Below are 11463 nucleotides of genomic sequence, written 5' to 3'. Positions count from 1 at the left end.
CTAAGTTTGTAATATGGTTTTGAGAACTGTCTTTATCTATTATCTTTTTCTATACTCAAATCCTCCAACATGAACTCCAATCGAATCGCTATCGTTAAGAGAAGAAAGAGAAATGGACCACAAAAGGTTCTTCCGATCCACATCAAGAACATGATTGTGGAGAAATATTATATAGAAGAGTCCATGACCCGAGCCGAAGCAGCCAGGGCATTTGGTGTCTCATGGCTGTCGATTAACAACATCATCACCAAGTTCGAGAGGGATGCTACTGTAGAGCCCAAGAAGCGAGGCGGCTCGCGCGCGGAAAGTCTTAAGATAACCGATGAGCATTCGAAGTTCATTCAAGACCTCTTGGACGAATGCTGCACCTTGACTCTTGGTCAAATGAGAGAGGAACTGTTTAGAAAATTTCCAGAGCTTCAAGAGCAGAACTTGAGCATCAGTGGCTTACATAAGCACATTATCAACAACATCAGGTTCACATTGAAGAGAACCAAGCCGGTTGAGGAAAAAAGAAACGATCCGAAGACTATTGAGCTGAAAAAAGTATACATAGACAGTATGCACACAAATGGTTTATCATATAAAACCAATTGCATTTTTTTGGACGAAGCAGGCTTTAATGCAAACCTGATCAGAGGACAAGGGTGGTCCAAGAAAGGCAAGGCCAGCATTGTGAAGACGAAGTCGAAAAGGGGACTAAACATCTCAATTCTTGCCAGTATTTCTTACCAGGGTGTTGAGAGTGTGCAGGCGAAGTTGACCCCTGGTGGCACGACAGGACCAATTTTTGTTGAATTTGTAAAGACGATTATGGATTTGCTCGACCACGGTAATGCTGCCCCTCACAACTTCATTATGGATAATGCCTCGATCCATAGATCCCACCTTGTCACTGAATTGTTTGCTAATTCACGACACCACCTACACTTTCTCCCCCCATACTCTCCTTTCCTAAACCCGATTGAAGAGTGCTTCTCCAAACTCAAAACACTGGTCAAGAGAAAGCCTGGGTTGGTATGTGGTCAATTATTGGAGTATATTGCTGAGTGCTCCCACCATATTGCTATGGAAAACTGCCAAGGCTGGGTTGATCATAGCATTAGATTCTTCCCCCAATGTACAAATAGCCAAGAAATAAATTGATTTTTTTTTATATATAGTCAGAGCACAAAATGAAAGTTTTGATTTTGCAAAATATATAGTTTGAAAAAAAAATATAACTTTTGGAGTGGAAATCCTGTATATGGGAAATTTTCTTTTTAATTTTGTTAAAAACATTACACAAACCTCTCTAATGCTTTTTTATTAATATAAATGTTGGAGTATTTATACAGATTTCTTAAAAGTGAAACTATCTAAACTAATTATTTTATCTAAGAAATATTAGTTTTACATTTATGGAAGGTAATATAATACAGTAAAAAACACTATACAAGGCGCACAATTCGAGAAAATAAGGCGCACAATTCGAAAATTTAAGGCGCACAATTCGAGAATTTAAGTCGCACATTTGAGTGTATGCTATATTATGTAAAAAATGAGAAATCACAAAGGTTCTTTATTTTCACATTTTGTGAACTGGTTTACAGAATGCTGAATGATGTTATGGTAGTCCTCATCGCTAAGACTACGCCATCCATCCTCGATTCTGGTGAGAATAGTCTCATTGTCATTCAAACTCTTTCTTCGCACTCTGTCCTTCACCACTTTCCAAAACATCTCAATAGGATTGAGTTCTGGAGAGTATACTGGAAGGTATACCGAATTGTATCCCCTGGAGGAGATATATCGACTGATATCTGCACTCTGGTGAATGGGTGCATTATCCATCACCAGGAAGTTCCCCTTCATCTTTGTTGTAAATGAGTATTGACTACTGCTGTAATTGAGAATAAGTCTGAAGGAAATAACATAAGGCCTCAGCTATTCTAGTCAAAGGTGTCTACCGATTACTTTATTATTTAACACACAGGTTTAGCATGCATGATAGTGATTATATTTCATATGATGATATTACCATAATATGGGATACATCAGTGAATTATTATAAGCATAATTATAACTCATAAACACATTTACTTTCGATGTTAATACTTCATTGGGACTACACACATTTATATAATTAATCATACATTAATTATCCCAAGATCATGTTGCTCTGATTAAGGCTCAGATAGGATCGATTACCCAACCCCAGTCATATAATTTCCCCAATCCAAAACAATATAAATAGCAGTAGTAGTTCAGTGTAGGAACCTGGTCAAACTTTGATATAAAATCCTTTCTCAATAAACAAAACCTACACAAGTTCTCACGAATCTTCGTTCCTAATCTCAAATCTTCAATTCTTCCTCTTAAAAACTTCTTCAACTTCAACCACCACAACAATCTTGGCATACTTGTCCATCTCACTAAGAACAGCTTTCACAAACATAAAGAAATGCCCGGCCACTGTACCCTTTGAGCTGGACTCACCAGAAGAGGACTGCTTGCAGAACTTAGGATTCCTCAAGCTGACGTATATAAGTCCTTTGGCCGATATAGCCCCAAGAATGGTAAGAGGGTGGGACCTGGTGGTTGGGGTGGTGGTGACTCCCTTCTTTCCCTTCTCGGACCATCCTCTTCCATGCCGCATGTTGATATCGAAGGCAGACTCGTCCAAGAAAACACAGTTGGTCATGTAGTTGGCACTTGTTTTCTTCATCTGCAGAATCCAGTTATATCTTGCCTCGATATTCTCCTCACTGTTCTTTGCTACAGGCTGCTTATAGACCTTTTTGAATGTGAGGTTGCATTCGTTGGCCATAAACCTCCTGACAGTCTCTTTCGACACGTTGATCTCGCCAAACACTGAGACAAGATGGTCCATCATGTCTTTAACGTAGACAGATGCATCTTTGGCAACGAATTCTTTAATGCACTTCTTATGCTCGTCGGTTAGTCCTTTTTTCCCGCCCTTCTTGCTACGATTGAACAAGTTGTCTGGGTCTTTATCGTACTTCTTCACCCAATGTTGTGCCACTCTGGCACTTATATTCAATTGCTTTGCTGCAGCCTTAGCACTAAGCAATTTCTCATCCTTCAGCTTGAAAAACTTGATGATGTTCTCATCAGTGTAAGTATTACGCTGACGAGTAGTCTTGCTTCTTTTTGGTGGGGGGATGCTTGGATTTCCCACTTGGTTCTCTGTCTGGTCACTCTAAATTGGATATATATATTTAAATACGTTTTTAATTACCACTTTTTTTTAAAAAAAAATACCTCTGAGACTTCTGAAATCCTATCTCTATTTCTTGATTCAAGGAATTGGGAATGGGTTGCTATTGTCTCAAGACCATGATAATCCTCATCAATTATATGACTCAAAACTTGAGAACCGTCTTCATTAATGCTTTTTCCTTGACCATCTTCGTATACAAATTTAAAGGAGGACATTTTGTTATATTAAAAGCTGAGATAATTGAGAAAGGAAGTGTATATTGTTTTCTTTATTATAAGTAAAGCTTTATATATGCAATTCTTTTTGTGAAATTCATTCACAAAAGTTAATAGAGTCAGTCACAATGTATTACAGTAAGCCACGTTATATACACTGAAACTAAGGCTTTTGGTTTTATAGCTTCTTGTTGCCACTAACATTTTGAAAAAATCTTTTTATTTCTTAGGTGTCATATATAAATGGGACTTGATGCACTTCTTGCATGATTTTCTGCAAGGAAAACTAATAATACGTGCTTGGTACGTCACTTTTTGTTTTTCTAAAAAAGAAATTAAAATCTTAAAAGTGCGCCTTATTTTTTCAAATTGTGCGCCTTAAATTTTCGAATTGCACACCTTACAAATGTTTTTTACTGTATGTCTTAATTAAAAAAAAGGGGAACCAATCGGTATAACATTGAGGGCATATGTTAAAAGGAATAACCGATTGGATACCTGACTTAAGGATTTCTATCTATGATGTCAACTCTGACATGACAAAAATTAATAACTTCATTGTTGTTTCGAAAAATAAGCACCCCCGACGGGGGTCGAACCCGCAATCCTCAGATTAGAAGTCTGAAGCGTTATCCAATTACGCCACGGGGGCTGCTGTGATTTGTCACGTGTGCTGTAAATAACTCAAGCTTTAAACAGCTTCTGGTGATGGATACCAGATGGTGGATTCCTTCGGTGGTTTGGTCCGGTGGTGAGCCGTGACGGGTGGTACCAGACTCGTGGACATTGATGTCGACGGTGAGTCAACCAAGTGATGTGTCTCGAGGGACAAGAGTGGTTCCCCCAGGTTTCTTGGGAAATCTTGCTCCCGATACCCCTATACCCAAACCCCCCAATATAATTCTGTTCCTTAAAATTAAAATACCCATCTATATTGTCACCTCAGAAACATCTGTCATGTGGTGATCCAGGCACTTGGTTGTTGGATTTATTACATCTAAGAACATATTCCTATTATTATAGTAAAACAGCTATCATTACAAGAACAAATGAATAATTTATTTATTTTACTTATGGTAAATCAATAAGACCAATAATTAATTACAGTAAGTACTATAATTATGACAGCTCAGTAAGTACTGAGTTAATATGAGGACACTGCAATTAGATTAAATTATAAACATAGCAGTACCAGCTCTCTAATATCTAAATGAACTCAGACTTAAGAAATTAAGATGTGACTGATAAAGCAGATCGTGTTTTGATATAAAAAGGACAACTTTGTATTCTTTAATAAAGACAACCTATATACAGTCTCAAAGTATTCTTATATACGTCTCAATCTTTTTACTGTTGATTTTATTCTATAAAACTTCACATGTCACCCACTAAAAACATTATACCTCTTTCCCCTAATTTTATACACTTCTTTATTGCCGACATTTATTTACACTATTTTTTATTATATTTTATTAGATTCCATTATTATACTATTATTATATTTTTTACTTTACTTTACTACATTGTTATTATATTATTACTTTACTTCTATTCTACCTTACTATATTTTTACTTTATCTTTATTCAATTATTATATTTTTACTATATTTTTATATTACTTTCTCTATAATTTTCTATTCTATTTCTACTATCAACACCAGTTACATATAGTAAAAATTTTCACTTGACTTTCTTTTCTTTTCCTTAAAAAATTATTTTAACCAAATATTTTTATTTATAAAAGGAACAATCTTTTCAATCAATAAAATCATCATTCTATCCTTGATCTTATTTATTTTTGTCCATTATTATCATTATTCTTCATTCATACACAGTGTTCTTGTTGTGGTATTTCAGGTATAAAACAATAGAAAAATAAAATATTTGATAATAGAGACATATAGAAATACTTTGAGACTGTATATCAGTTGTCTTTATTCATAAATAAAAAGTGTCCCTTTTTATAAGAAAAGACAATCTGCTCTTGTCATTACCTCTTAGTTTCTTAAGGCTTTCTTCCTTTACTATATTTGGTTATTAGAGTGTATTTACTGCTTAACTAGTGTCGGTGTTACAATTATGACATCAAGTCATAAATTATACTTCTTTAGCTCTTAGCTATTCTTTTCTCTTTTATACTAGAGCTTTAGGACTTCCTACTAAATTGGCTCCATATTGATCTGACACAGTTTACCCAGCAGTATGATATAATTATCTTAACAATCTTTAAGATATTATCTACAGTACTAACTGTAATAATTATTGGGCTGATTACTTAATCGTTTATATATATTTTATACTGACAAGATGATAGCTACTATGCTATCCCAATATGAATATGTTCTTATATGTGATAAATCCAACATCCGAGTGTCTGGATCACCACACTCGTTCTTTAGAGTGTTGTCTGTCAATCTTGATATATTTTGTTTCTTTGTTTTCCCTTTTTTGTCTTTCTCAAACTTTGTTATTGTCACAATTTCTATTTTTATCTTCTCCCTATTTTTCTACCTGTCTGTCACCAATTTTTACCTGTCAAATTACCTATTTTTTCTATTCTTATCATATGCTTCTTCTTGTATTTCGTAATTCACATTATATTTATTTGTTAAGTGATACTGTTGTGGTGGTTGAAGTTGAAGAAGTTTTTAAGAGGAAGAATTGAAGATTTGAGATTAGGAACGAAGATTTATGAGAACTTGTGTAGGTTTTGTTTATTGAGAAAGATTTGGTATCAAAGTTTGGTCAGGTTCCTACACTGAACTACTACTGCTAATTATATTGTTTTGGATTAGGAAAATTATATGACTGGGGTCAGGTAATCGATCCTATCTGAGCTTTAATCAGAGCAATGCGATCTTGGGATAATTAATATATGATTAATTATATAAATGTGTGTAGCCCCAATGAAGTATTAACATCGAAAGTAAATGTGTTTATAAGTTATAATTATGCTTATAATAATCCACTGATGTATCCCATATTATGGTGATATCATCATATGAAATATAATCACTATCATGCATGCTAAACCTGTGTATTAAATAATAAAGTAATCAGTAGACACCTTTGACTGGAATAGCTGAGGCCTTATATTATTTCCTTCAGACTTATTCTCAATTACAGCAGTAGTCAATACTCATTTACAACAGAAGTAATATCAAGAAGTGTAAAGGAACAAGTGCAATGCAAAGGGAAGCAAGCTAAAAAGGAAATAAAAATCAAGAAAAAAATAGAAAAAAAGGGGAAAAGCATTTAAAGTCCAGTGGGAATTTAAATGTTAATAGCAAGAAAAAAGGAAAAAGAGGGAGAGAGAAAATAAATCCAAGAAATTGGATTTTGTCATGTCCGGAGATAGAGTCACGACTTTGCACTGTCCATAACTTAATAGTCTGTCCATAAGTTGATGTCACATCAAACAAATATACATTTTTGGTCAATGTTAGAACATTCTACAATACTCATGTCAAGGTCTCCTTGCTAAGCAAGACCACTAAAATGAAAGAACTGATAATCAGAGGGAGTCATAGCAAGCTATCCATGCAAGAAACTAATGGTCTACATGCTTGACTTGTACATCGGGTACCATAAGTTTATGATTATTGAATGGAATAAGGAAGTCACCGTTAACAGCACCTTGAAGACAGCAGTAGTTAGGGCCAGTAAGGTGATATGTTCCATTATTATTAACGTGAGTAACAGTCATTGGCCCAAGCCAACGATCCAAAAATTTATGCGGCGGTTTCTGGTTGCGCATAAGAACTTGTTTGCCAGGAGAAAAACGACGACGTGGAAAAACTTGAAGGTCATATTGTGCCTTATACTTCTGTTTCTTTTCATTGGCGCAGTTACGAGCTTCAGGTCTTAATTCGTCTATCATATGTTGTATAACCTTGGTGTGACAAGCAATTTCTTCAACAGGATTGCCCTGCACAAAATCGGTTCTGAGAGCAAGCCAAGTAGCAGGAGTACAAAGATTGTATCCATAGAACAACCTTGCAGGTGTGTGGCCAGTTGTATCATTATGCATCATGCATAATGCAAGTAGAGCTGAGGTGACATATTTGTCCCAAGTGGTAAGAGCATCGTTGTTTCTAACAATCTTTGCTAATGTTTGGGTGAGTGTCTGGTTGAGCCTTTCACATAGGCCATTGGTTTGGGGACGATATGCTGTGGTGGTCAAATGTCCACATTTGAGCAGTTTAAGAAATTCACAAATATAGACAGAAGTGAAGTTACTGCCACGATCAGTAAGAATAAAATTTGGGACGCCATATGAAACAACAGCATGATCAAACAAGAAGTCAGCAGTAGTTTCTTTGATTATATCTTTTACTGGTAGGGCGATTGACCATCTTGTTAAATAATCTACAGCAACTAAGAGGTATCAATAACCATCTTCTGTCAGATCCATTGGGCCAACTGCATGACATCCAATCATGTGGAAAGGATGTATGGAAGTGTCAATAGGTTGTGCTGGTTTAGTTCTATTATGTGGTGTCTTGGTCCTGACTTGACAGGTCACATAATTTTGAATGACTTTTTGGGTTTACTCAAACAGACAAGGACCAGTATACTGCAAACAAAGCTGAGAATATATGTTGTTGACACCGTAGTGTCCTTCTTTGTGGACACGCTTAATTACTTCTTTGACTATGCCTTCATGTAATAGTTTCTGGACAATGGGAGAAACAAGATTTTTATGGAACAATTTATGGCCATGGACTTCGAATTTGGAAGCTTGTCTTCAAATCTTGCACGTAATGTTTTTGGTTGAACCAGTTGGATACTCTCCACTTCTGGTTAGGTAATAGTAAATCAACAGGTAAAGTGGATACTCCATTCTTACAATAGATGAATTTGGAGAAAATGACAGGGTAAAATCAAGTAATAAAATAAAATGTTTTTATGTTTTTCATGGGTACTTTGGTTGAATGAAGGTTTAAGGGGTTTTTAAAGCCAGATTTAAACTACCAATATAGATAATATCTCTATGAGTTTTCAGAATCAGATCAATGTTCTTAAGCTAAAAACCAATCATTTTTTGTGTTCTACATATCTGTGTTTTAATATCTTTTTTTAAAATTACTCTGCAAATATTTGTCCTATAATAACGGCAAAACCGGATTTGGATAGTCTGAATTTCGTAGATATTAATCAATAGTCGTCACATTTTGGTACTGTTTTTTGTTGTGAAGATAATGCAGTTTCAAAGTTTATGTAAAAATGGTAACAAATATGCTTTTGAATTCAAGGCAATACATAAAATATAATAAATATTTTTTGACTGCATATACTTGTGGTCACTTGTTACAGTTACAGTTTGCTGATGCAGAGAGTCTGGTTCGATTCTAGCTGGATACATTTTGCACTCTGTATTTTTTATTTGATTTTTTTTAAGATGTAAAGCTTATCTTATACCTATTTGTCAGAGTTGACATCGGTGACCAAAATCGGAAGTTACAAGCAACCAGTAATGGTTGACTTTTTAGGATAAAAGATCTTGACTTCGCCGATTGGTCTTTTGTCTATGTTTTAGATGTTGGAGATGAGAAATATACTTGTAGAGATATTACTGGATAACCACCATCTAAGACATATTATCATAACTATTCTTTTAGTCAGAAAACAACAATCGTGTTGTATAAATAGTCAAGAATTACATTTAATAAAAATCATCTTTATTTTTATCTAAAAACTATTCTTAAAAACTTAACAATCCCCAGTGATATTGATTCTGCAACTTAGTTACAAGTGCCAGAAAAGAAATACCAGATCGAGACTTGACATATTATTAGATGTTGAATGGTGTTATTCTTTTGATATATTTAAATTAAAATGTATTTATGTTTTGTTTTTATATTATCATTTTAATATTATTAAAACAAATTAATTTAAATCCAAATTTCTTATATTTTTTTATTAAACCATTATAGAATCAGTATATTCTTCATCTTCATCATCTTCTAAATATTCATAATTTGTAAATATTGGGTTGTCAACAATGCTTCCAAAAGAAATCTCAGCTAACGTCTTTAGTATTCCTTGCCACAATCTGTTCTCATATTTTTTTCTCCATATGAATTCTATCAGCATCTATGGCACCATTTGTTTTGTTCACAATCAGGCCTTGCAGTTCATTTTTATTCCATTCCACAGACCTATGTAATAAAAGTTAATAAAATAATTTTATCTTATATAGTATTTTACCTTCTATAGTATTGGTATGAATACCATCAGATGTAACATACTCAACATTCACTGGAAAAATAGGGTAATTTCATCTATGACGTAGGGTACTATTATTTGTGGAGTGGTAGCTTAAATTTCCATCACTTTTGTCTTTTTTATTTTCGACAGCAATGATAATGCTTGGTCTGTTTTATTGGATAAAAAAACAAGTTTACTCTTTTTTGTAAAAAATGTCGGCAAGATTTCTTTTTGGGACTTGTAGCCATGTCGCAGAGTCAATAGTTGTAGGGACCTTAAACTAAATGATATCTTTTGAGTGAGATAATAAAGCTTTTTATTGTTGTAATATTTATTTATAAGTATGATGAGGTTAATGGTTGTGATATTACTACAAATATTTTTGTTGTATATGCTCTACAGCTAATAAAATGTACATGACAACATGTTTTAACAAAAGTGTATATTATTGTATTTTAGAATGAGGCAATCAATTACTATTTAGAGAACTGCTCATTTTAATAACTGGAATAAACTATGTCATTTTGGAAGCTGGTGTAATTTGGAAAGATATATATTAAATTGTGTTCCTGAACAATTTTCTATTCTTGTCAATTCTAAAGACTTAAAAAATAAAACATACACACACAATATGTCAAACAACAACAACAATTCAGAATGCAAGTGCTCTAAATGCTCTTCCAATAGCAGGGGATTTGTTTTGGTGTCTATCCAAACGCTCAGAAGACATGCACAACAGGATATCATGAGACAATATCAGTCAGAATCTTCTTGTAAGTTCAAATTTAAGAAAATTATTATTGAGACAATTTTAATTAAATATTTATTTTCATATAATATAGCCTCAGTTGTAGAAGTAATGTTGAATGACAATGACATGGAGATTGACTTTGAAGACAATGTTGATGCCGAAGATCAAGTTGAAGGTATGTATAGTATTTTTATTAAAGTTTTATAATCATTTATAATATCTAATAATTTTATTCTTTTTTACCTAACAAAACAGCCAAAGACTTACCTCTTTTTGACATTGATTCCTTGTTTGATTCTGAAAGCAAAGATGAGGGTGTCATTGAAGCAACCATTTTAGATATTTCTGACGATGAATCTGATGATGTTAGAGGCTAGTACAAAAAGCACATATAAATCAATAAAGTCAACAAGTATTGATTTTTTTTTCAAATAGAACACTTTTCTTCATCCAATATGTCAGTCGATCCTACTCATGCTTTCATTGCTTCTTTTGCTGTCTTCTTCATATCCAAATATGTTGTCAATTCTGGTGGTGCTGTTCTGTTGAAGTTTCTTAACGAAGTATTGGCACACTTTGGACAGTCTTTCCGTCTTCCCCTCAGTATAAACAGTGTCAACTCTATGACTGGTCTCAGTGACATGACTCGAGGTGTCCAGTGGTTTGTTGCATGTGGCAATTGTAACAAAGTATACAAAGAGTCCGATGTTGTTCTAGAGTGCTGTAATTTTGAGAGACTCTCTGGTAGAGAATGTGGAAACGCTCTTTTCTTTGCAACATCAAGAGCCTTGACTATCCCCAAAAAGATCTACATGTATAACTCCATAATCAAAACATTGTCTATCCTTTTTTGCCGCCCTGGATTCGAAGACACCATCAACCATTGGAGAATCAGAGTGCAAGTTCCAGGCATGATGTTTGACATTTACGATGGTATGAAGTGGAAAAGTCTGAAGGATAGCAATGATTTACCATTTGTGAATCATGAGCCCTCCATAATGCTTACCATGAACATCAATTGGTTTCAACCTTTCAATGGGGTCACTTACTCCTGTGGTGTGATA

The 11463-nt window shown here is 34.2% G+C and overlaps 3 protein-coding genes and 1 non-coding gene across 4 annotated transcripts; 1 reads left to right on the top strand and 3 right to left on the bottom strand.

Moving 5' to 3' along the window:
* Positions 1-4016: 4016 nt before the first annotated feature.
* On the bottom strand, positions 4017-4090 carry PHYBLDRAFT_t1. Its single transcript has one exon. It is a non-coding gene; the product is annotated as a tRNA-Arg (tRNA).
* Positions 4091-4129: 39 nt separating this feature from the next.
* Positions 4130-4397, bottom strand: PHYBLDRAFT_137885 (hypothetical protein; the record flags this gene model as incomplete). Its single annotated transcript, XM_018429896.1, has 2 exons — positions 4130-4315; positions 4380-4397. 2 exons carry the CDS (start codon positions 4395-4397, stop codon positions 4130-4132), a joined length of 204 nt encoding a protein of 67 aa, XP_018298370.1.
* A 2591-nt stretch (positions 4398-6988) lies between these two features.
* PHYBLDRAFT_160978 (hypothetical protein) lies at positions 6989-8803 on the bottom strand (the record flags this gene model as incomplete). The annotated part of the gene is made up of 4 exons (XM_018434327.1): positions 6989-7382; positions 7992-8183; positions 8528-8575; positions 8736-8803. 4 exons carry the CDS (start codon positions 8801-8803, stop codon positions 6989-6991), a joined length of 702 nt encoding a protein of 233 aa, XP_018298369.1.
* Positions 8804-10279: 1476 nt separating this feature from the next.
* On the top strand, positions 10280-10776 carry PHYBLDRAFT_160977 (hypothetical protein; the record flags this gene model as incomplete). Its single annotated transcript, XM_018434326.1, has 3 exons — positions 10280-10421; positions 10491-10574; positions 10655-10776. The coding sequence occupies 3 exons, from the start codon at positions 10280-10282 to the stop codon at positions 10774-10776; spliced, it is 348 nt and encodes a 115-aa protein (XP_018298368.1).
* Positions 10777-11463: the final 687 nt, after the last annotated feature.

The sequence above is a fragment of the Phycomyces blakesleeanus genome (genome assembly GCF_001638985.1).
Source record: "Phycomyces blakesleeanus NRRL 1555(-) unplaced genomic scaffold PHYBLscaffold_1, whole genome shotgun sequence".
NCBI classification, from domain to species: Eukaryota; Fungi; Mucoromycota; class Mucoromycetes; order Mucorales; family Phycomycetaceae; genus Phycomyces; species Phycomyces blakesleeanus.
The sequence above is the reverse complement of the archived record's forward strand: the minus strand, read 5'-3'. Positions and strand labels throughout refer to the sequence as shown.